This window comes from Nyctibius grandis, chromosome 16, assembly GCF_013368605.1.
Source record: "Nyctibius grandis isolate bNycGra1 chromosome 16, bNycGra1.pri, whole genome shotgun sequence".
Taxonomy (NCBI): Eukaryota; Metazoa; Chordata; class Aves; order Nyctibiiformes; family Nyctibiidae; genus Nyctibius; species Nyctibius grandis.
In genome coordinates, this window is record NC_090673.1 from 5,233,865 (window position 1) to 5,256,656 (window position 22,792).

Here is a 22,792-nt window from a genome sequence, read left to right on the forward strand (position 1 = left end):
TTTTCCTCAACATTCATTTATTTTTAAATATACTACGCAAGAGAGACTGGAATAAAAAATAAATCAGAAAAAAAAAAAAGAAAAATAAGAGAAAGAGAGGAGGAAGAACTGAAAGTCACATACAGACACAATCTGTACTGGACCAAATTAAAGGGGAAACAACCCCCTTAAGTATCACAGAGATGAAGGACAGAGCTATTTACACACTGTAAAAAAGACAAGTCTACAAAAGTGTGTAATAACGAGATACAAATGTATAATATAGTGGCACAATATGTTATCAAAGTAAAAACAGTACCTCCAGGAAAGAGACAGTCCAAGGGTTGGGTGGTTTTTTTTTTCCTTACATTTTTAAAGGCAGCTGGTGGCAGAAGGGTGTATTTCCTTTTGAACATTTGTCATGTGTTAAGTCATGGCTGTTCGTGAGGGCGAGAAGTGGCGTGAACACACGAGTGAACTACTAGAAATCATATACAAAACAAACAGTTCCAAAGAGAACAGAATAAAATACAATTGAAGGCAATTAGTGTTTAAGATACACAAAAAAGGGGTCACAAGAGTTACAGGGGAACTGGACACAGAAAATGTTTTTTTTTCTCTTGTTTGGAACTGTTAAAAGGAGTTAAATTGCACTGTTAATAGCCCTAAACCTTGTTTTTTCACTATTGTCACAAGTCACAGTTAGTTCCCAGTCGTGTTGCATTAGTTGGGAAGGTCACAGGACCTTGGAAAGGAAGCCCAGGAGTCCTGCTGTCAGCGTTTTTGTGGCAGCTTCCTCGGGAGATGCACCCAAGAGAAGCGTCTGCAGTCTTCACAGATCCTTGTTTGATGCTGGATGGAACCACCCCGGCATGAAGGTAGTGATGGTTTTAACCCCAAAGTACTGGCATTCGAGCTCTTCACGGGGAGCTAGCACTGGCACAGGAAGGGAAGCACCACAGCCCCTCAAAGCCACGTCCCATCTCCACCCGCAGAACAAAAAAGGCTGGAAATTCAACTACAGAGACAGTTCTCGCCCATCTGCGATGCGCAAGCTCAGCTGAACCAACTGCTGGAGGCACAGCGGCACCTCTGAACTCATCCTAAGCTGCATCTCCCCCAGCTGCAACCCCCTTTCAGGGAGTGATGCCTTGCTCAGCACCAGCCTACTGCTCCCCGACCTGCTCTGCAACCCTCCATCCCAAACGCCAGCTCGGTCAATGTCAGATATCATGAGAGCGCGACAGCAACGTCCTTCTCCAGACCTTCTGCAGTCCTTTTGTGCTACCAAGGGAGATCTGCAAACAGGCTCCTGTGCCACTACATCAGCGGGTGCTGTCTGCAACATTCTGAACCCGAGCAATTCATTTGGGCTCAACAACGTCAAGAAATTGCTGAAAACACAGAAACCAAGGGCAGCAGGTGGAATCAGAGGAAGAATTTGGGTAAACAGCACTTGTAGCGTTCTGTCATTTAAAAAAAACTTACATTAATCATTTTCCCCCCTTCCCTCCCAAGCGCCAAATCTGTTGCATTAATGTCAGGTAAATGACAGGCTCAGGCCAGGGGTGTGTGCTGCAGCTCTCCCAAGGAACGCAGTGGGTATATTGCTATTCAAACACTCATCCTGGTGTACAGTGGGGCAGAGGGAGGGGATGAAAATGCAGTAGAAAGTCCTCCTGAGGAGGATGGCATCTCAGTGTCCATCAGTCTGGCTTCAGTCTTAACTGTCTGTCCAGAACAATAAAATATTAATAAAAAGGCATGGTGTGACATCAGCATTTAGACTTGTAGTCCACAAGGCAAGAACTCCACAGATAAGGATGATCGTGAGTATATGAAACACAGGGAATCTGAGTGAAGAGGGTGGAAAATGCCTCTTGAACACAGCCCTGCCCTTTGGAGCTGGGGCATCCGTTCACAGTCTGGGTCTTTTGCACAGCCCTAACCTGAACGCCCCGCTCCTTTGTCAGTCCACCCATGTTACTCTCTCCACAGTTGGCTTTGGCCCATTGTGAGTTTTGTTTTTGTGGGTTTTTTTTTTTTAACCTAGTTTCTGCTACCTCTGAACAATGTCGCTGATTTCTTTCACTGAACTGAGAAGTTTGCTAAAGTCCTGGGTGGCTGCAGGACCACTGCCAGCTGTTGCTGGGCAGATCTGAAGCTCCCTTAGGTTATTCTCCAGCTTATTGATGGCCTCCCGAAAGGCAAATTTGTTCCTCATCTGCTGAATGGAGTCCACATAGCTCACGCAGAAGGTGTAGAGGTTCTTGCCCGCCTCCAAGACAGCACTGTGGCTTGCCATTTGCTCAGAGTTCTTGCTGATGGCGATCCGCAGAGCCTCAGTGCTTTCCAACACCACCCCTTTAGTGATGGTGCCGCTAGCAATCCTCTCTGGGGGCTGCCTGGTCTTCCGCAGCGAGACCCTGGTGGAAATGAGAGGGATGAAGGCTGTAGATGATGGCTGGTCCCCGCCGGGGGCAGAGGGTACAGATGAGGAAGAGGCAGCTGGGGTTGCTGTGCTCATCAGCAGCTTTGTAGAGGACTGTGGCTTTGGTACAGAGGGGATCCCCAGCTTTTTCACACCTTCCCCTGACTGGTTTGGCTTGACAGCATCACCGCTCGCAGCATCTCCAACCTGAGTCAACTGTTTGGATTTCGGCCCAGACACCACATCTGCTGCTGCTTCGTGGCTGGGACTGTGAGATACCTTCCCAGGCTTGCCAACGGAGGATGAAGACAGCGGAAGCGGAGGGGCTGGTTTCAGCTTTGACAACTTCCCTTTGTCCTTCCCTGCCGACTCTGAGGTCTGCTTGAGCCTCCTCAGTCGTGGCTCCTCAGAGGAAGCCTTGCTGGCACCCACTAACCCAGCGGGGTTGGGTTTGGCAGCAGAACCTTGGTCCATCGTCACAGTGGTACCTAAGGCACTGGATTTGACTCCATCATCCTTGTGGAGCATGCTGGAGGAAGGAGGGGCAGCAGGTTGCCTACGGCCAAGTTTTGGTGTCAGAGTGGGAGGGCTGGAGCCAGGGCTCGACTCTGCATCTTTGAACACATCATCAGTGGTCTCTTCATTTTTCTTAAGCAGCCGTGGAGGAGGGGTCACTGTTCCCCTGACAGCAACATCAGTCTTGGCCTCGTTTGCCCGCTTCCGAGGCAGTGCTGGCTTTTCACTTTTGTGCCCCCCAAAAGTGGAGGAATCAAACTGGCGCCCTGTGGACTGCAGATCCCGAGGCAGAGTCACAGATTTCCACTCTGTGTCCTTTGCTCCGTGGGGCACACAGGAGGCTGAGCAGGACCTTAAGAAACGCTTGCTGGAGTTGGAACTACTCTCCTCTTCACCAGCCACCCCTCGACTGCTGCTCATCGTGCTGGATTTCTTCCGTAAATGGGGAGACAAAAATCCAGAGTTCCCAGCGACAACCCCGTTGGTGACACCAGCCCCATTGCTTGGGCTCTGAAACTTGGAGGGGTCGGCTGCGTCTGGGGGGGGTGCAATGAAAGCTCCATTGCCAGCATCCCTGCACTCCTCCTCCCCGCCCGCCCTGCGGTCCGAGTGGCCGTCCATCTCTCTGAAGGAACTGCTGCGTTTCGGAGGGGTAGGGGCAGTCTTCTTCTTCTTCTTGATAAGGGCACTGAAGAGGTTGTGCTTTTTGTCTTTTGGAAGCAGCCTCTCATCTTCATTCAAACTGCTCTCCAGGGCCACCCTCTCCTTCCGTGGGAGCAAGGGAGAAATAGCAGGTTCATGATCCAGAGGGTCTGCAAAGGAAAGAGGAGAGTCTGCTGAGCATTACTTCAACAGCCAGAATAATGGGGTTTCTGCCAGGATCAAACCACTGCAGCACCTCCAAAAGGTGCAGGTTCTGGAAGGAGAGACAACTTCAGACCAGAAGTAAAGCAAGTACAGCCACGCTCGAGCCTGGACTGAACGTGGTCCCTAATCCTGCATACATTAATTTCTGAGGTGGCCTCTACAGGACTCAGCTGCCAAACCACCTTCCCTGTAGGCTTCTGATTTAAATCTGATTTAAACAGCAACATACAAACACAAAGTGTTTATGTTCAGATTTCCACCCTCACATCTGGAGACTTGCCTAAACTTCACACTGTGAAGAAGATAAATATTAAGAGGCCTTTGCTTTAGTCCCTGTGCTCTTGCTGTCTTTTGAATAGCCGACCCTCTGAATTAATAAGACATCTCTGTAACCCACCTCCATCCCCAGTCTCTTTGTTCATTTAGATTCTGATACTCCTGACCTGCTTCCCCATGTCATCCTTTGTGGGGAATGGAAACAACTTCTGCACAAGCAGAAATCAAGATGCCCTTCGACAGCTGCACGCTTCAGGCTGTACCGCCGTGAAGACGGCCAGCTTTGTGCAATAACGGAGGAAAGTGGTAGTAAGTGTCCTTCAGCAGCACTGCTCCAGAAGGAAATGGTGGAGAGACCCTCTCTCCACTTACAAGAGGTATTTAAAAATGAATAGTGGTTTATAATAAACGTATACAGTCCTGAAGGTCTCTGTATCTGACTGACAGGGGGTCTCATTCCCAGGCCAGGCACTCAGAGCCATCCTATCAAAGGAGGAACGCCTTCAGGGCAGCACATACATTTACAGCTCGACTCGCAGTAAGAAGGGAGATGAAGCAGGCTCATAGCGGAAAAGAAGGGTGATGCTTAGTCACGTATCAGTGATCATCATGCTATGGGCAGGATCTTGGTTGATGAAGGGATTTTGGTTGAGGAGGGAGAATTTGAAGAAAACCAGTTGTGTACTTTGGGAAGGCAGCATGCTTCCACAGCACCATGTGCAGGTAAACCATTCCCATACACCAGCTTATAGGGACCTGGACAACCAGAAGAGCTCTCACAGCACTCTGGGAGGCCGTGGTCTTACTGTGCCTAGACACAGTGGAGCTGCAGAGGTCCAGAGAAAACTAGCAGCTTGCACGGAGGATCGGCTTCTAGCCACTGGGCTTGCTATGGAAACACTGAAAATTGAAGGGGAAACTGCAATAAAACTTTAATGCGAAATATTTTCTTTCACAATAAAGAACAAAATGATTCCCAGCATAATATTAAAATCACATTATTCCTGCTGCATTTGAATCTCTCAAAGCCCTTAAGTATTTAAATGAAGTTATTTTACTTCAAAGCTTGTAACACTAGGCAATTTTATTTCCTATATATGGTAACAACATTCCTTTCTAACTCATTGATACTTTCTTTTTCCAACATTTTACATCCCTTCTTTTCTTCCACCTCTCTGACTAGATGTACCTACATCTGCTACTGAAATATGTACTACTAGGTGAACTTCACATTACACAGAAAAGGTCTGTCACATGAACAGAGAAGGCACCCTCAACAGGAGTTGGAGAAAACCACTGTATGTTGTTTTACCTTATTTTTCAAGTGAACTAGACACAAATCTACCGTATATACTCAGTATTTTATCACTGCTTTTATTACCTCAGAATGGAATAAAGTTGTTCAAGAAACCGATTGAAAGAGAGTTTAATTTCATAGAAGATTCTGTAAATACCTCATTGTCCCTTGCTGAAATTATATTTGGTACCTGCCAAGAGTAATACTGCTCAGTGCTGCAAGCACAAACCTGGTAGGATGGAACAGTGAAGAAACCTCCCTTATGGGCTTGCTAAACCCGAGCAATCGTCCTGCTTTAAATTATGCAGCGTGGTAGTGTAAAGTGGCTTCAACACAGCAGATTACCCAGCACTCAGATGCAGTGGGAGATCCCACTGATAGCTCCTACCAGGGAGTGGGAAGAGGATACGATCAGAGAGCTCTGTGCTCAGGCTCTGGTCTATAGGGAGCTGCAGGCAACAGCCATTAAGTTAAAAGAACTCCTCAGGCTTCTCTAAGCAATGGCAGGTACAGTGCCAATCCCTCAGCCAGGTCAGGATTCACACTCCCAGCTGCTGTGTGTATCTGGTCCCAAGACTAACAATCTACCTTTGCAAAAAATAATAACAGGAGTTCTGAACCCAGGAAAGCAAACTCAGCAGCCTGCCACCCACAAACACAATACTGGTACAGAAAGATGGCATGTGTTATTAGACACAGCTTTGCCTAGGCGAAGACCTGGAGTTGGACATGCATTTTGTTTTCCTCTGTATTTCCTGAAGGAATAATGACTTCAATTAAAACCTACCACATTCCCCCTGGCCTCGAGCATGTGCAGTCTCCAAGCCCTCATTGGTATCTTTGCTTTCAGCAGCTCTCCTCGATGTTCGTGTTTTGGTTGGTAACTCTGGAGCCTGGAGGAAATTGCTCACTACACTCCTCATGCCCTTCTTTCCCAATTCCTTCTCCACCTCTGCAACACACAGAAGAAAAACAATCACTACGGTCAACAGAAGATAAAGAACTATTGCACTGTTCAGAGTTAATAGCACAAAAGAAAAGCAAACAACATGAAGCAGAGGTTCCTTGAGGTTGTTTGGCCCTTTAAAATCAGACGCACGCCCAGAAAAAAGCCCACACGTAAACGCCCCTCTGCTTTCTACACCATTTACACCAGGCAGTATAACCTAGGGCTGAGTTTCACTGCAAAGCAGCCTATAAACAACATGCAGAGTTAAGGATACAGTTGGCCCTTTTCTCATCCCGGGAATCGCTGGTCCAAAAGGGACTCAGACCTACCATCCGATATGCTGGACTCCTGAAACATCGTTTCAAAGGCCTGATGGATCTCAGCAAAGGAGGGTCTATCAGAAGGGCTCCACTGCCAGCCTGAAAAAAGAGCAACATCACTCAAAACTTCCCACCAGCACTAGACATGGAGTACACTGCACCAGGAGGAGCTAGCTACACCAGTTCCCTTTTTATAAAATAAGCAAGATAAAATACTGATACAGAAATCTGATTGTAGGGTGCTGGGTGTCTGCAACCACTTTGGCTCAGGGATGGTTGCAGACACCCAGCACCCTTTAAATCAGGTTTCCATGTCAGTATGTAACAGTAGGTGCTGAGCACCGCTGGAAAAAAATGTATCACACTAAGTCACGTACCAAAAGGCCACAGTGGAAGAGTAACAGTCAGTCCCGTAAGAAGCCTAATGAAGCTCCCGCTTCATCCTTAGAGCACAAGCTTTTCTTTAAGTTGTCAGGAAAAAGGAGACAAAGAAAACATTGAGATGAACAACAAATCTCTTCCCCAGGCCGGTGTGCTCCCAGTAGAGAGGAACGGCTGGTTTCACAGCGCATTCATCCTCTGGGGGAAAGCAGTTCTAACCGAACGCTTCTACACAGCATTGCACCTTCCCTGGAACTGGCAGGGGCTTCCCGTGCCTTGCTGGATGTGGCCAGATCCTGGCACTGTTACTGCACCTCTGCAGAGCTAAAAAGCAGCATTTGCAGGGCTGAGGAACACTTACATGCTCTCATGAGCTCATAAACTTTCTCAGGACAGCCTTCGGGGCGCTCCATACGGTAGTCTTTCTCCAACAGCTCATAGACTTGAGACAGGTCAATCCCAGGGTAAGGGGACATACCATAGGTTGCAATTTCCCACAGCAGAACACCAAAGGCTGCAGTGGAGAAAGAAAAAAAGAAAAAGAGAAAAAAAAATCAATAAGCTTTGTTTTCATCTTAAATTTGAGAGGAGGTTTAGTGGGAGTAGTCACTAGCTGCACACTTAAACCAGCTTTGGGTGGCTCAGATCCCATGCTCAGCAGCAGCTTAAATGTTAAAGAAGCGTAACAAGCCTCTTCGTCAGCACAGTCAAGTCTCCTGTGATATGACAGGGTAGAATTAGACTAATTTTCAATGTATCAGTTGTCTCAAACCCGAATGCCTTGAGATCCTTCAAGTCCTATTAAAGGCACAATTAAGAGACTTCACAGTGGATTAGCTGAAACCGTTTCACTGCTGCACTGCAGTCTCTCCCTCAATTTGACAGCTCCTCTCGTCTGCAGCCTCTCCCTAGAGGACTCGCACATTTTAATAGCTCAGTGGTTTTGGGGTGCCCTTGTTTAGCTGTAGCATGGTCTAGAGAGGAAACCTGGGAGGCAGCAGTGAGAGGAAAATTTCAACAGTTGTTACCAACAAGACAGAGTGAGGGTGAGACATTTTGGTCCCGGGGAAAGCTGAACAGGAAAAGGGAGAGCACAAAAAGTGTCTTGAAACAGGCAGGGCATTCAAGACCCAGAAGTCGGTGGGGATGCAGGTCAGCACCAGGGTCAGGCAGCTAACCCAGGAGTCAGGCATGCAGAATAGACTCAACACCAGTTCAACAACCTGCATGTAATTAGTTCAGTCACCCTATTCTGTTCTTAACCTGAAGAGAAAGCGATTACAATTCTGCATAAGTAAGGAAATCACATCACATTACATGGTAACGCCACCAAAGGCAATTTACATTAGACATTTCTGTGCACAATTTTCTTTGATTGCTGTCTTGAGGCAGTGAGGTGAAAGCGTCTAAACTCTGCCGTGCCCAGCAGCAGCCATGGCCTCCGGGGACGGCCGGCTTGCTCTAATCAGGTCCCAAAGTCCACTGCTCCAACTCTCACTACACAAGGTTACACAAACCCTAATTAAAGATACCCAGTACTCCTTTTGGATCTTTACTCCCTGAATACTCTACTATTTAAATGCAACAGGGATCCTGCAGCCACCACAGTGATACAGCAGCATTCTTGAGACCTTGGCAGATACCTGGGCACCAGCCAACACCACCACGTGCAAGTCCAAAGCAGAAGGAACACCTTGGTCAACTCCTTGGGAAGCTGTTTTGGGTTTTTCGCCCCCATCTATATAAACATTTTGCATCAGCCATCTACCTAAAAGTTTCTTCAAAATAAAGCCTTTCTCTGAACAGTTCCCCCAAAACTCCAGAAACCTTCATCGCTGCTTCACTACTATCTGTTGGTTTATATATAGAAGATGCTCAGGATAACATTTTCCAAGTGCCTTTGGGACCACGTCCCACAGACTTCTATCTCATGTCACTGGGCACTTTTGAGAATTGGACCAACAGCTATGGCAGAGATATAAAACCCAAAGAAAAGCTGATAAAAAGTACAATGAGATTTTCTGCGGTCAGATTTGATAGAATGTAGCTCTATTTAGCTAAGCCTACTCTTATCACCAGCACCTCAGGGCTCTTCAATAACCATTTGTCATCAAATTTTCCCTCTGTTTCTCCTCATCTCATTCCAAAGATTATTCTTTTAAAATGCAGAAAGACGAGCTTGGAGCTATCACTAGACAGATACACACAGAATTTTTTTTTTAACATAAAATGAACCAGATTCTCACTTTCCTCCCTGAAGTAGTTAGAAAGTTCCTGGCTATATAACAATATATCACTTCATAGTTCTGTGCCAGAACTCTATCAAGTCAGTAGCATTGGTGCCCTCCAGCCCCATTTCATACATTTCCATAAACACTACAGTATTCTTTATTTTCATACTTGCCAACGATTCAAGCATATAAAAGTCAGGTCAGCATCCTCAGTGCTCCACTCAAAGACTGACTTAGCAGAGATCAGTTTCTGAACTCTAACAAGCTCCTAGAACAATATGGCTCAAACCAGGGAATGTGCTTGCTCCTGAAATGCTTCACAATGTCCTCATTTCACGGCCCTGGAAAAGACGACTATAATCTGCATTAATTTGTACATGCAAATTCTTACCCCAGACGTCAGATTTAATGGAGAACTTGTTGTAGGCCAGGCTTTCTGGTGCAGTCCACTTGATGGGGAATTTTGCTCCGGCGTGGGCAGTGTACGTGTCGCCTGTCATGAGCCTGCTCAGGCCAAAGTCTGCCACCTTCACCAAGTGGTTCTCCCCTACAAGGCAGTTTCTGGCAGCAAGGTCCCTAAAAACAAGAACAAAAATAGGCAATGAGAAGTCTTTACCGTCTCTCTTCTAGCAATAGCAAGGAAACCTGCTGTTCCCAAAGAAACCCGGGCCTGCACGTGATTATTTTGATCAGAGTATTACACAGATATTATGTAGTTATGCGCATATATGTAAGAGGGAAAGTTATCTTCCGTTCCAGCTTTCTGAGACTGTCATCCAAACTTTTTTTTTTTTAAATTTGAAGTGAAAGCTTCAAGAAGCCCCCTCACTTTCAATAAAAGCTGCCACCCTCAGGATAAAAATAATCTAAAGAAATGTCAGTGCTCAAGTTATCAATAGCTGAGGATGAGCGCTGAATAAAAGAAGTCGCAATGTCTCACTTCTTGCCCACCTCTCCAGCACTTCGGTCACCCCAGCCAACAGCAGGCGCTCTCCAGAACTCATTTTCCAGCCCTCGCCCAAGCACCAGGTTTAACTCCCAGCTATGCTCTTCTTTCCCCCCACATTTTACAACACAACTTTTTCATACCATGTTTTGGCCTTTTCAAACCTGTGGTAGCCTCTGCTATTGAGACTCACATTTTTAAAGGACTGGCTAATAAGCAAATTAAGCTTTTTCTCCACATTTTTTTCACCTGCCTCCAACCTGGCAGGTGAGAGATGTGCACGTTGCATTTGTCACTTCCCTGGCTTGTGTATGCTGTTAGCACCCTTGGAAAAGCTTCATGAGCATCAAAATGTAAAGCACAGAAGTGCATTTCTCCCAATATTAGGTTTTTTGAAAAACACTTTTCCAGATTATGTCACATTGAACTAAAAATTGATTCTACCAGAAAGCTCGAGTGAGATCTTTAGATACAAGGCAGACACTGCTGTTTCTTTTGCTTGTTCTCCTCAATCAGAAATTAAAAAAGCACATCTCACTATATGCCCATTAAATTTTCACAGTGTTTTTGAATATACCTTCTTATCAATGCTGATTACTACAAAGTGTGTCTAAATAAAAGCTCCTCTTCATAATCAAATTCCTCCTCCTTCCTGATTCACTAAATGAGGTCTCAGCCCAGCATCTGAATCTATGGATGTGAATTGTGACAACACTCTTAAAATAATCGGGTAGGTGGGTATGGGGGTGGCTGATAAGGAAAAATGCTACTATTTATTTTAGATAAATGGGTCATCAGAAATAAGAGGAAATGAAATGAATGGGAGAGCAGACAAATAGGATTCACACAAAGCAGTCCTTCCTACAGGCTGAAGGGGTGAAATACTTTCAACAGAGCAAATCAAAGACTGGAAATTTTAATTTGCAGCATCACCGTACACTTTATTGACTGACAGAAGCATTTAAACAGGCCTTTCAGGCAGCAAAGGCAACGCATGACTTAGAGGAGCACCTAGCACTTTACACACGATCTTCATATTTGTCTCTATGAAAAAACACGTGCTAATTTCATATTCCAGTTAATTGGGCAGGAAAGGTCACGCTATGGCACAGAGAACATCTTGTATAAAGCTCAGCAACTCTCAAACCTTCGCACAGGATGTGTCATTATATTGCCAGGAGGCCATTTCTACAGATGAAGAATGCAAAGCTCTAGCCATAATTGCAGCACACGGAAAGGTCAGAGTCTCCGAGACTTTTAAGACTGCAGAGATGCTTATTAAAGTGAATAGGCAATCTGGACAATAGTGGGAAACAATCCTCACAGAGGATGGAAAAAAAAGTGAAACAAACCAGAAAGAACATGGGATAAGAAGGCACTAAGAGGGTGGCTTTGCTGTGAGCATCTGCACACATCCACCACCATCAACTGCAGCAGTTTTTAATGGCTGTTAGAATCAAGGAAGAGCAGTAGCTTATCTGGTCCATTAAGAGACTGTTACTTTGGGAAGCGTTTACATTTAAGGCCCTTGTCCCAAACATAAAAGTACTTGTATGCCTTTCACCTGCATCTACTTCAAAGGTAAGAGAAAAACACTGAGAGAAAAACAATTAGGAGACCATCCTACAGAGAGGTTAATGTACTGTATCAGAACACAATGCACCAGTGTGTTAAATACAGGACACCAACTGCATCTGAAGTCAATGGCGTGATAATCTGAAAGGCAGGAAAATAAATCAAGGGGTGTTTCTGTGCTCGAGATTCAGGGGTGCTCAGTGTCCTTCCTACCTGTGAATGAAGTTTTTCTTCTCCAGGTACTCCATGGCTGAGGAGATCTGAGTTGCCATGTACAGCAGCACCACAGCGTTCACCTCCTGCCGGTTACACTCCCGCAGATAATCCAGCAGATTCCCATACGTCATGAACTCCGTGATGATGTAGAAAGGAGGTTCCCGTGTGCACACCCCTAGGGACCAATGTAAAGTTTATAATGAATGTTTGAGAATATCAGTCAATCTTCAGGTTTTGTCCTCCAGGGCAATTTATACCTCTAGAAGGTAGTAATACAGGGCTCACAGAAAGAATGAGTTCTGCTTGGAATTGGTTAATGGAGGGTTTTAATTTCCTGCTTCAGGCTCTGGCAACTTAAACATTAGAGAGACGAGATCATTAAAAATCACGTATTAGTGGTACAAATTGTGAATTTTGCCAGACAATAAGTGTCTGTATTTAAAGCCTTGGTATGGTAAGCAGCTTATCTGCTCCTTAACATCCATATCACTGCACAAGGGTTTAGTTCAAATCCCTCTGCTTGGTATTTATCACTTACCTAATAATTGCACCAAGTTGGGATGCTTGATCTCCTTCATTACTGCGGCTTCTTTCAAGAACTCTTCCACTTCCATAGTATCCTCCTGCAGAACAATGGTAAAGCTTTGGAAAGGACAGCGTGCACAAAGGAGGAACAGATTTTTGTATGAGGACACAAAAAGAACTGCAAACTGACAACATAAGCCACAGTTCTTTCAATGTAATTTTTCCCTGTAGCCACATCACAATGCCAAAGAGTTAGGAACACTGGGGTTTTTTGTAGAATTTAAAAAAATATTTATTTTTATCATTCTTATTCTAACAGAGCTTTCTGGGGCAAGAAAATCCATATCCCTTTTGTGAAGGGCCTCTCACAGGATCTCAGGAGTTGAAAAGGAAAAATGTGCTTGTTCCTAATAAAAAAAAAAAAGATAACATGAAATAAAAAGTACAGAAAAGAAAAGAAACACGAACAAACATAAAAGGAAGGGTACGCCACAATCAAATGCTTGAGAAGCTGCTGAACTGCGGGCCCCCAGTTGCACTGGGTAGGAGCGAGAAATCGCCCCTTTCAGACAGGGAGGCATGACCGGTGGCAGCCCCTCCACAACTGAAAGCCTGAGGTTTCACAGATTTCATTTCTGGCATTTAGAGCCTGACCCATGACGTAACCATTCTGGGCAGACGTGTCACTACCTATTTGGTGAACGCCATAAAGTTGCTTGGCACAACACAAAACCAGGGAAGATAGAATCTTGCTCAAAAGACATATTTTCTGAAGTAAATATGCCCCAAATGGCCAGAAGGTCATTTCAAAGCGGTGCAAAAAAATACAGCCCTATTCCTAAAGCACTGTTTCTTTCTATATCTATATTTTTTTTCATTGGTGGATTAATGTTGACAGGCTACATGGACGAAGTGTTTTAAGGAAGGATTGGAAAGGATTTACTGCTGCTGGTGAGAACGATAACAGTGAGCTGCCACTGTAAGATCCAGCCAGCTCCCTGCTTGGCAGTTAGCAACGAGAACCTTCTTCAAACAGTTTCATTCAATCATTTACTGTTCATTGCCAGTTAGCTTGATTGGCAGCTCTGATTTGCTGAACACACTCTGTCAAAACTAATAGCCCAAAGGTCCTTGTGAGCAGAACCTTAAACTGTTTTCTTTGGCAAAGGAAACCAGGTTAATAATCCAGGTTGCAGAAGTACCCTAAATACGCATTTATCTCATGCATGCTATACAAACTCTGAAAGGTCGCTCCTCTGCATAGCTGTTCCACTGCTTTAAATCTCTTACCTCGCAGCGACCAAATTAATTGGAAGGACACGTACAGAGAACTACTGTAACAATGATCTCTCTGAAAAAGCTGATCTTAGGCAAAGACCAAGCTCAACCATCCTCCACTGTACAAAACCACGGAAGAAATAAAACAGCTCTGGCTATACAGCATTTTCCTAGCAGAGCACAGGACCATGCCATGGCACTAAGGGACACCAGGGTGGCACGTTGCCTAACTTAAAACACAGGTGTCTCTGCTGGGGAAAAAATTTTAATAAAGAAGGAAAAGAAAAAAAAGAAGAGGCAATCTGCCATGCAGGTCACAAAGCTCCGCTCCCAGTGACCACAGGCACTGCCCACCTCGTGCCCCTTTCCATGAACATCAGGTGTAAAAACACAAATTCAGAGCATGTTGTGTTATGATAACAGACCCTTATAAATATTGATGTGTCCTGTGCAACACACTGAGCTTCCAATGATACATTTCAATGGGAAACATCTAAACACCAAGACATTGTCTAACACTTCACAGCTAAATGCAAGTGAGGAACAGCGTGTGCTGCTTCGATTGCCTTCTTGCCTGATCTAGAGTTTTGTGCCAGCTATGAGCTATGTTTAGACACTTGAGAGAAAACTGAACAACAAATGGGTGTTTGTAAGCATCGCTGCTTAAAAAGAAGCTGGAACGATTTTTTTTTTTTTCTCTTTTACTTTTCCCTCCCCTTTATCTTTCTTATAGAGATATCTGGAGTAGATGGGGGAGGAACAAGAGCCATATAAAGTTTTGAAAAATATTCTCTCCGAGGAAAATGAAGTGAGTCATTTGAATGTTTGTGCAGAAGCTGCGGAGGGCTTGTTTCCCCCAGCAGAACTGGGATATAAATGTGATTTTAAAATGTTTCCCAAAACTTTGAAGAAAGCTATAATCCCATCTGTCAGGCAGTAGACTGATGGATTTAAGGAAGGTAGATTATAAATTTGCTTTTAAGGATGGGTTTAGTGTGCATAATTGCACATTGAAGTGTTTCTCAGCTCTCTTCTTGGTTATTCTTACATTCCCCAGTGGAACATGCTGCTTCATACTACATTATCACAGAATCACAGAATCACAGAATGTTAGGGATTGGAAGGGACCTCGAAAGATCATCTAGTCCAATCCCCCTGCCAGAGCAGGATTGCCAGCAGGGGGATTGGATGATCTTATGAACCACTTTTAGCCACGTTTCATTAAATATTTATTTGATGTATTTGAAACAGCCATGGTCTGTATTAAGGTTTCTCCATATGCACAAACAGATTTTATGGGGTAACATGCAATTTGCCTTTGTTGGTGGGTTTTATAGAGAAAAGAAAGAAAGCAACAACTACAGTCTGGAGCAAAATGAGAAATCTGAAGACGTCGGGTATCCGCACACTGCAGCCAGGAGCAGAAAAGGAGATGTTAGAGAAAGCAATGTTCCTGGAAACGGGGCTCTCCTGCTCACGATGAACAGGCATTTTGTTCAACCTGGTCGCATCCCAGCTCCACCCGCACTGCGATGCCCCTGCGGTCCCCAGCACGCTGGACCCGGGCAGGGTAACACTAGGTGTCACTCGCTCCCTGTACAAGCAGGCACCGGGACTCTCCTCTGCTGGGAGCAGGAACAGGGATCTCCAGAGTATAAAAAAGGCCAAAATGAAAATACTTTCTGCAACCATGGCAACCCAGAAAGTCATACTGAGGTAGCTGCTGCTCAGAGAGTAAGGAAGAAATCTTCTCCCCAAACCAAGGAAATGTTCTTCCCCTGACACTAAAGCATCTCCACAGTTCTCTCCACTTCAAAATTTCCATTGCAAAAAAACAAAAAGAAAGAAACAAACAAAAAATCCCGTTCTGTTTGTTTCTGCAAGACCAAACCACATCCCCATTCGAGGAGAGAGAACATGGTGTCAAGTTAGCATAAACTCTTATTAAGCAATCAAATGCAATGTGTGTGGATGGTGCCAGAAGATCTCAAGACACTTTTATAAACATAAATGAATTAAGCAATGACCTTATGAACTCACAGAGCATTATTTGCATTTCAAGAGACAAGGAAACCAAGACACAGAAATCAGCAAGCAGAGCCAGAAACAAAACTGATTATCCAGTTCTTCATTAAAGCCACTTACGAATTTTAATATATTTTAGTTTGGATACAAGAGGAGGAAAAAGCATATATTTTGATAAGAAGCATCTGCAAATAATTGCTTAAGACTTCCAGGTACACAGCGAGCTTGTCTTTTGGGAAAGATGCCACATAAGGAAGAAAAAAAAGCGTGTAAAGCCTCCCTGAAGCCCAGCCTTTGAATTTTACATTGACTGACTCACAATACACAATTTTCCTAATACACCAGCTTGTGTTAGTGTGTTCATCCATGAACAGTTCACCTCTGCCACACCCTGAACGCAAGACATCATGGCACTGTTTACTTTTCTAAGGTTTCATCCGTTCTAAAGTAAAAATTGTGCTGTTAATGTCCTCCTTTGTTTAGATACAAGCGTTTCAGGTATCACATAAAACCATAATAGGATCAAGCACTTTCAAAAACACTCTAGTCCAAGCCTACAGCACACAAAGGAAGGGCCGTCACCGACCCCAACTGCCTAACCAGGGCTGAGGGCAGGCAGCCAGCCCGAACTGCTTCCTGCTGAATGGAGATGAATGGGAACGCTCAGAGATTTGAGTCCTACCTTTAGAGTCTTCACAGCCACTGTAAGGTTGTACTTCTTCCAGACTCCTTCATACACCTCTCCATACTGCCCGCCACCAAGCTTGTGTTTCATCGTGATGTCAGTTCGCTCTATCTCCCATTTGTCGTAGTTTGGAGACACGCCATAAATGGTGGGCTTATTGCGTTTGGGCGCCGGGTAGTGCAAAGTGGTGATGAGCCCATCTGCGACAGTTGAATGGTGATGGACCAACTCTGCTAAGGTGTTGAAGCGGCTCTCTGAAGAGACATACAGCTAGGGACCAAAGAGAAAGAGAAAGCTCATTCACATATCACACATGGGAGCATTCATACATAGAAACTACATTACAAAATTGTGAACGCAAAGTGTTACATCACTTCTAATCAATCTGCAGTACTATGAGCTCCACCAGCTCTGCAACTAGTTCTCAGAAGTTGAGACCTGAGAACAATCAACACTTACATGGGAAATGCATGGATTCAGGAGAAAATACATGCACTTCACTGAAACTATGGAAGGAACAACTGCAAATATCATTCCATTGGTATGCCGTTGCTTGAAATGTCTTTTTTCAAAAGGCTGGTCAGTAAAGACTGTGGGACATTTCCTGCAGAGCAGGGAGTTGTCAACCTCGGTGTCTTGATGCCATTATTACTATTTGGGTTATGACACTTTCACCTGCCTAAATTCTCCTTGAAGTGTCACTAGCAAACTGGTGGCTTCCCCGCTTTTGGTATAAGTGTCTGCGCAGTATTTTGAATGAAGTTGGACAGCTGGTCCGCTCCCTTCTTGTGATGGGCATCGATCAATAACACAGAAGTCATTACCACTGAACGAGAACCTGCTGTGTGGCATGGCAACCTATATTTCTTACCTTTTAATGTTTATACAGAAGATCCATTTTAAGCCTAAAAGCCTACTAAAGATACCGGACAAGTGACTTCCTACCACCAGAGCTTTGCATTTCCAGTTTTCACCCTCAAGCCCAGTCTTCTGCTCGGCAAGGTGACAAATGCTAGAACTTTAATTTTTAAAGAAATTATGCTGATAACACCTGGAGGAGAGGGAGAAATCTTTGTATCAAAGTGCAACAGCGTATGCTAGACGCAGCACACAGAAGATGGCAGAGCTCCATTTCTCACAAAGGACCAAGGTCTGGCAAGGGACAGCCTCAGAGGAAGAGCAGCACTGTGTTAGCCTCCCAGATTTTTGTCCAGTCCATGCACTGTGTAATGAGTGTGATGCACTGGTCCTACTGTGCACATTACATGTTGATAGCTACGATCAAACTCTACAATCAGCTTCTGACTCGCTGGATGGGCACTCAGTTTATCCGTGCATGTGCAGTGGCCTTCTGTCTGCGAAATACCAGACTTCAGGTCAAAAACTGCTTCTTCTACCTAGAAAGAATTTTTGGATGGAAAAAGAAAATGCATCTGTGAAGCTCCAGCAACAAGCATGTCCAACAGAAAAAGCAGATGCATTTGCAAGAGGACAAAAAAAAGCCTGCAGGGTGGGGAACAAACCCTCAAACTTGAGTAGAGCCTTTGGACCAGAGTGTATGGACACTCCTCCTTTGCAGGCATCTGTTTACTGTATCAAACCCAAAATGAGGGTTAGTGTGGTAAAGTAACTGGACCAAAACTCCTTTCAACACTATGATTAAAAGAAAAACAAAACTCAAACCACCTTCCATGGTCGAAGAGGTGAAACCACCTTAAAAACAGATCTTCTGAGAACAGATGAGTGACCCCATAAGAGAGGCTCTTACAGCTGCATGGCTTGGACCACCAGGCATTAGCCAGTACAACCACAGTTTAAAACCAGCCATACCTGCTTGGGAGCGACTTGTAGTACTAGCAGTGGTACTAGCAGTTCACATGTACACTGAGGACTAAAATATAGAAGCATGGATGTAGAAAATTACGCTGAACTCCAGGATCACTTGGAAGTATTAGAGAAGTACGGAGAAGGAAGCTGCCCATGCTTTTATGATGGCTTATATCTCATCATCTCAAAATCTCAGGGAAATTAGAGATCTCTGTATTTTGTGTGACAGATTGTGTATGATCTTGTTACAGACGGAGAAAGAAGTTAAATAAATGATCAAAGGTTTCACAGCAAACCCACATCAGGATAGAGAATAGAAGAGGGTCACACTGTCCAGGCCAAGACAACACTCCATCCCTTAACACACATCAAGTTTTCCATTTACTTTAAAACCCACATCCACCCCCTAAATGTGCTCATTCTGTAGGCAGGGTTTTTCTGACCTCTCAGTGATTACATCTCAACACTGACTCCTGAAGGCCGTGCTTCCCATCAGCACTACTGGAAATCAGTTATGCTGTGTTTAAATCTTCATCTGGAATGTGAAGCATGTATCCCAAGATGATGAAGCAAGGAGCAGCTATGAACGGCACGCTGCTGATACAGCCCAGCGAGCCGCATACGTGCCTGACTATTCACTGCAGCCTCCCTTCTCCACTGGCCCCCATCACCAAGCCTTAACTCAAGCTGCTTGCTGGATAATTTCCCCCAAGAAAATGGCCTGGTGCTGTGAACTGTACTCATACAGAGGTAACAGACTCGGCGTTTCTGCAGCGCGTGAGGTTACGTAAGGACTCACACAGTTTGCTCCCTGGCTATGTTGTTGACACATTATTTGGGCAATTTTTGTATATTGTCAGTCAAACTGTACCACCGGTCCTGTTCCAAGGGGCTCTGCTTGTACAAGTTAGCTGTGCATCTGCAGCTTCTGCCACCAGACCACTTTTTCATGGCTAGTATATTTTATAAGGGTGGTTAAACTGGCCCATGCTAACCTTCCAACGCACCCTTAACCTGATGGGATTCCCCCTCCCCAGTGAGCAGACAAAACTGAACATCCACACAAAAAAATCCATGAAGATCCATGGTAAAGGAGCAAGTCTGCATCCAGTTCAGCCACTGCAGGCTCCAAGAGACTCAAGAAGAACACACGTCCTGCATCCTTAATGCTGACTATAGCAGGATTTAAAGAACTGGCTGGACAACGCTGTTTATTCAGTTGGGTTACTCAACAGGAGGCTTTGCCTCAAGTACTATCAAGTCAGGAAAACCAAGTCCTCTGTACCATGGAAGTGGTTTACCAGATGACTAGCTGCACCGTGCCAGCCAAATCAAGAAAGGTCACTTCTAGTGCCTTCCTTAAAAAAACAGAACAAAACACCAACATTCAAAGGTGGTCCAGAAGAATATGATGCATTAAACTGGAAAATAAAGAAAAAATTCCCTGAGGATTTTCTTTTTTTTTTTTTTTAAGTTGTTGAACCCTAATGCATTCAGTATGAACGGTGTTAAAATTAAGACATACACATCTCTGATCTTCTTCCTAGACTCTCCAGTTTTCCCCAGGAAAAGCCTGGGTAGGGCTGTGCGATGCAGTTGCTCCACACGTTTCTCTAATACCTCTTTCTCCTCCTAGTGTGCTCTCTCAGTCACAGGACATGATCCCATCAAAGCCATCCATCCTTACTGCAGCACTTGCAGACACTAAACGCCCCGGCCAGGCTGACTAATGATACTGCAGGCTGGGAAGGCCCCAGGTGCTCAGGGGGTTCAAGTAAGAGCTTTCCTTTGGCAGAGCCACGCTCTGCCGCAAAGTGGGTAATAGAGTGCGACACAAGCAGCTCAGGGCAGAGGACCCGCTCCAGCAGTCTCCATGTTGCACAGGGAAAATCAGGGATATTGGCTGTTTCTCCTCCTAGCTCCTCAGCTTTTACAGCTGGGAACAGGGCGTTGGACGAGTACAGCATTCCCCAGCCCAGCAGCAGAAGCAGCAGAGCAGGCAGCACGTCTCCCGCTAAGCTGTGGCAATCCACTGCCCGGCTCACCAACACAAATTGAAACCGATGTGGTTTAACACACCAGGCTGCAAACCGCAGCGCCTGATGCGTGGAGGTGGCAAACCGCTCCCTCTGCCAGGACACTGGCAGCAGGGAGGGCTGTGGCTACCTCTTTGCTCGCCCCTGCACGAACAACCAAAGCCCGGGAGCCACCGCTCTTGGTCACTGCCGCTTCTTCATTTTGTATTTCCAACCACCATCAGCTGCAGATCTGCTTTAGTGAATTGTGCTGACCTGAACCTTTTCTCAAAAACACCAAGTCAAGCAACTCTGTGGAAAACGAACAGTTAACATTGCCAACATAGACCTGAACAGATTACTGTAGCTCTACAGAACTGTTTTTTGGGATAAAAAACCAGCTCTGCTGGGATGTAAGCCTTCATATGCCAAACTCTTTTACAGCTAAAATGGAGAACATGGGCTATTGCATCACGGACACACGCTTATTTACCCCAACTGAAGGAGGCCTGGGTTCAAAATGTTCACGTGTGAACATTGCTCATCTGCCAGCATCAACGTGAATCCAAGGAGTATCAACTAAAGAGGCAGGAGGAGGAACAGTACTCCAGATTGCCATGCAGTCCTCCAAGTACGCTGCACGGCAGCATTTCCCAGTGCCGATTTTGACCACAGAGTGTGTGTACACGGGAGGAAAAAGGAAGAATCAAAGTGCCATAACTCGGAAATACATTGCCTTAAATAACATGGTCAGAATCATCTCAATTACAATCTGTTTGCTAAAGCAGACAAAGTATTTCATTACTGAATAAAATCTGTTTATCTTACTAAAGGTTTTAGAGTGATAAGTCTGATAAATAGGAAACACTATGATTCCCTGTGTTTTCATATTAAAGATTTTGCTGTCAACATTGCTGTAAGAAGACTAAAGCTCTTGCAGGACAAAGGAAAATTCGCCACAGTGGGCCACTACTATACTTGATTTTTTTTTTCTTTTGAAGTACTTTAATGGCACAGAATCTGTCATCTACTAGATGCTGGCAAGAGGAGCCTCAGCAGCCATGCTCCAGACCCACACTTTAACTTCTGCCCAGGATCTAAAGAGACATTGCTTAAAATAGCTTTATTAAAAACCAAGATTTTCCAAAATCCAATGCCAGTAGAAATGTTTCCATGAAATTCAAACAAAAATCTGGGGAAAACTACACTTTTATGCTAACATTTCTCTGCAGCATCCACAAAGCACGGCATTGCAACACTGCTACAGCACACAATGATCTAGGGGGAAAAAAAAGGAAGAAACTAGAGACAGGGCCCATATAAAAGTGAAAGTGCCTACCCCGTCTCCAACGATCACACTGAAATACTGTAGAGAAACCAAAACAGTAGTTAAAAATACTGCAGAATAGCTCAAAAAGCATTCTGTCCCTAATATTTACAGGATTATTAGTAACAGGCGCTGACTTTTCTGATCTGGCAGTCAAAGAGATTATCTTTTGAACGTATGGGACAAGAATTCATCCTCAGAATCTCTTATTAACGATATCTATTGCATTCAGCTCTAATGTAACTCTAGTATCTCCTACCTTAAAGTGTTCCACTACTGCGCTGTATTATACTTCACCAGAAGTTTGCTAAAGGAGTAAAACTGTTTTCTCACAGCCGTGTCAGAATCTCACGGTTTATTGTAACTACAGGTGATGAACGTTGTGATCAGGGTTCAGAATTGCTCAGTTCAATTGCTACTACTTGACCTTGTGCAGTCAGTGGACATAGTATACCAGCAAGGTTTTCTTTCATGGTTTGACCAGCCTGCAGCCTACCTTTCCATCGGATGCAGTGTTTATTCTGTAGTGGTACACCCTTCCCTCGTATCGCAGTGAAATAGATCGCTGTCCTGGACTGCTCTCGCTCTCTCGCACAAGAAAGCTGCCGTTGATGCCACTACTCAGAAGGTACTCAGCAGCGTTACGTGACACTGGTCCGTGATACCAGGAATGCTTCTCCAAACTATTCACTGGGGTGATGTAGTTGCTGGGCACCCAGCCTTGTCCGTTCTTCGTCTGGGCCTCGCACCATTCCCCATTATGATTGTAGCCCAGGACACGGAGCTTTTCACCTTAGTGCAAGAAGAAAATGTATTTAGACATGACAAACCTGGGAGCTGAGGACAAAGATAGGTTCGTTCTGGCTAACAGATCATTAAATAATCTCCTAGAAGGATAGGTATCTGACTGAGCAGGGAGCATGTGGGTTTCTTTAAGCTTGAGTGGACCCCTCAAAGCCAAATAAAGTCACATGCATGCTTCAGGACTTTGTTAGGCTCTCATGCAGTTCTCCACCAGCTCTGATACAGCTTGAGCTTAAAAAAATGAATCCAGCAAATTTTATTTGAACTGAGTTGGCTTGATGGGGCTAGGAGAGAACAGGAGTGGATAAACAATAAAAAAATA

The 22,792-nt window shown here is 44.8% G+C and overlaps 1 protein-coding gene across 2 annotated transcripts in view; it reads right to left on the reverse strand.

Moving 5' to 3' along the window:
- ABL1 (ABL proto-oncogene 1, non-receptor tyrosine kinase) overlaps window positions 1-22,792 on the reverse strand; it is a 79,463-nt gene continuing 56,671 nt past the window's right edge. For both annotated transcript variants that reach the window (XM_068413847.1, XM_068413848.1), the window contains exons 3-11: window positions 22,163-22,458; window positions 16,495-16,767; window positions 12,523-12,607; window positions 11,982-12,159; window positions 9,639-9,823; window positions 7,378-7,530; window positions 6,645-6,734; window positions 6,154-6,318; window positions 1-3,738 (exon numbers count right to left, since the gene is read on the reverse strand). In XM_068413847.1, coding sequence (XP_068269948.1) covers window positions 2,039-3,738; window positions 6,154-6,318; window positions 6,645-6,734; window positions 7,378-7,530; window positions 9,639-9,823; window positions 11,982-12,159; window positions 12,523-12,607; window positions 16,495-16,767; window positions 22,163-22,458 — 3,125 coding nt within the window. In that variant the 3' untranslated portion in view covers window positions 1-2,038. The remainder of the gene's footprint in view (window positions 3,739-6,153; window positions 6,319-6,644; window positions 6,735-7,377; window positions 7,531-9,638; window positions 9,824-11,981; window positions 12,160-12,522; window positions 12,608-16,494; window positions 16,768-22,162; window positions 22,459-22,792) is intronic.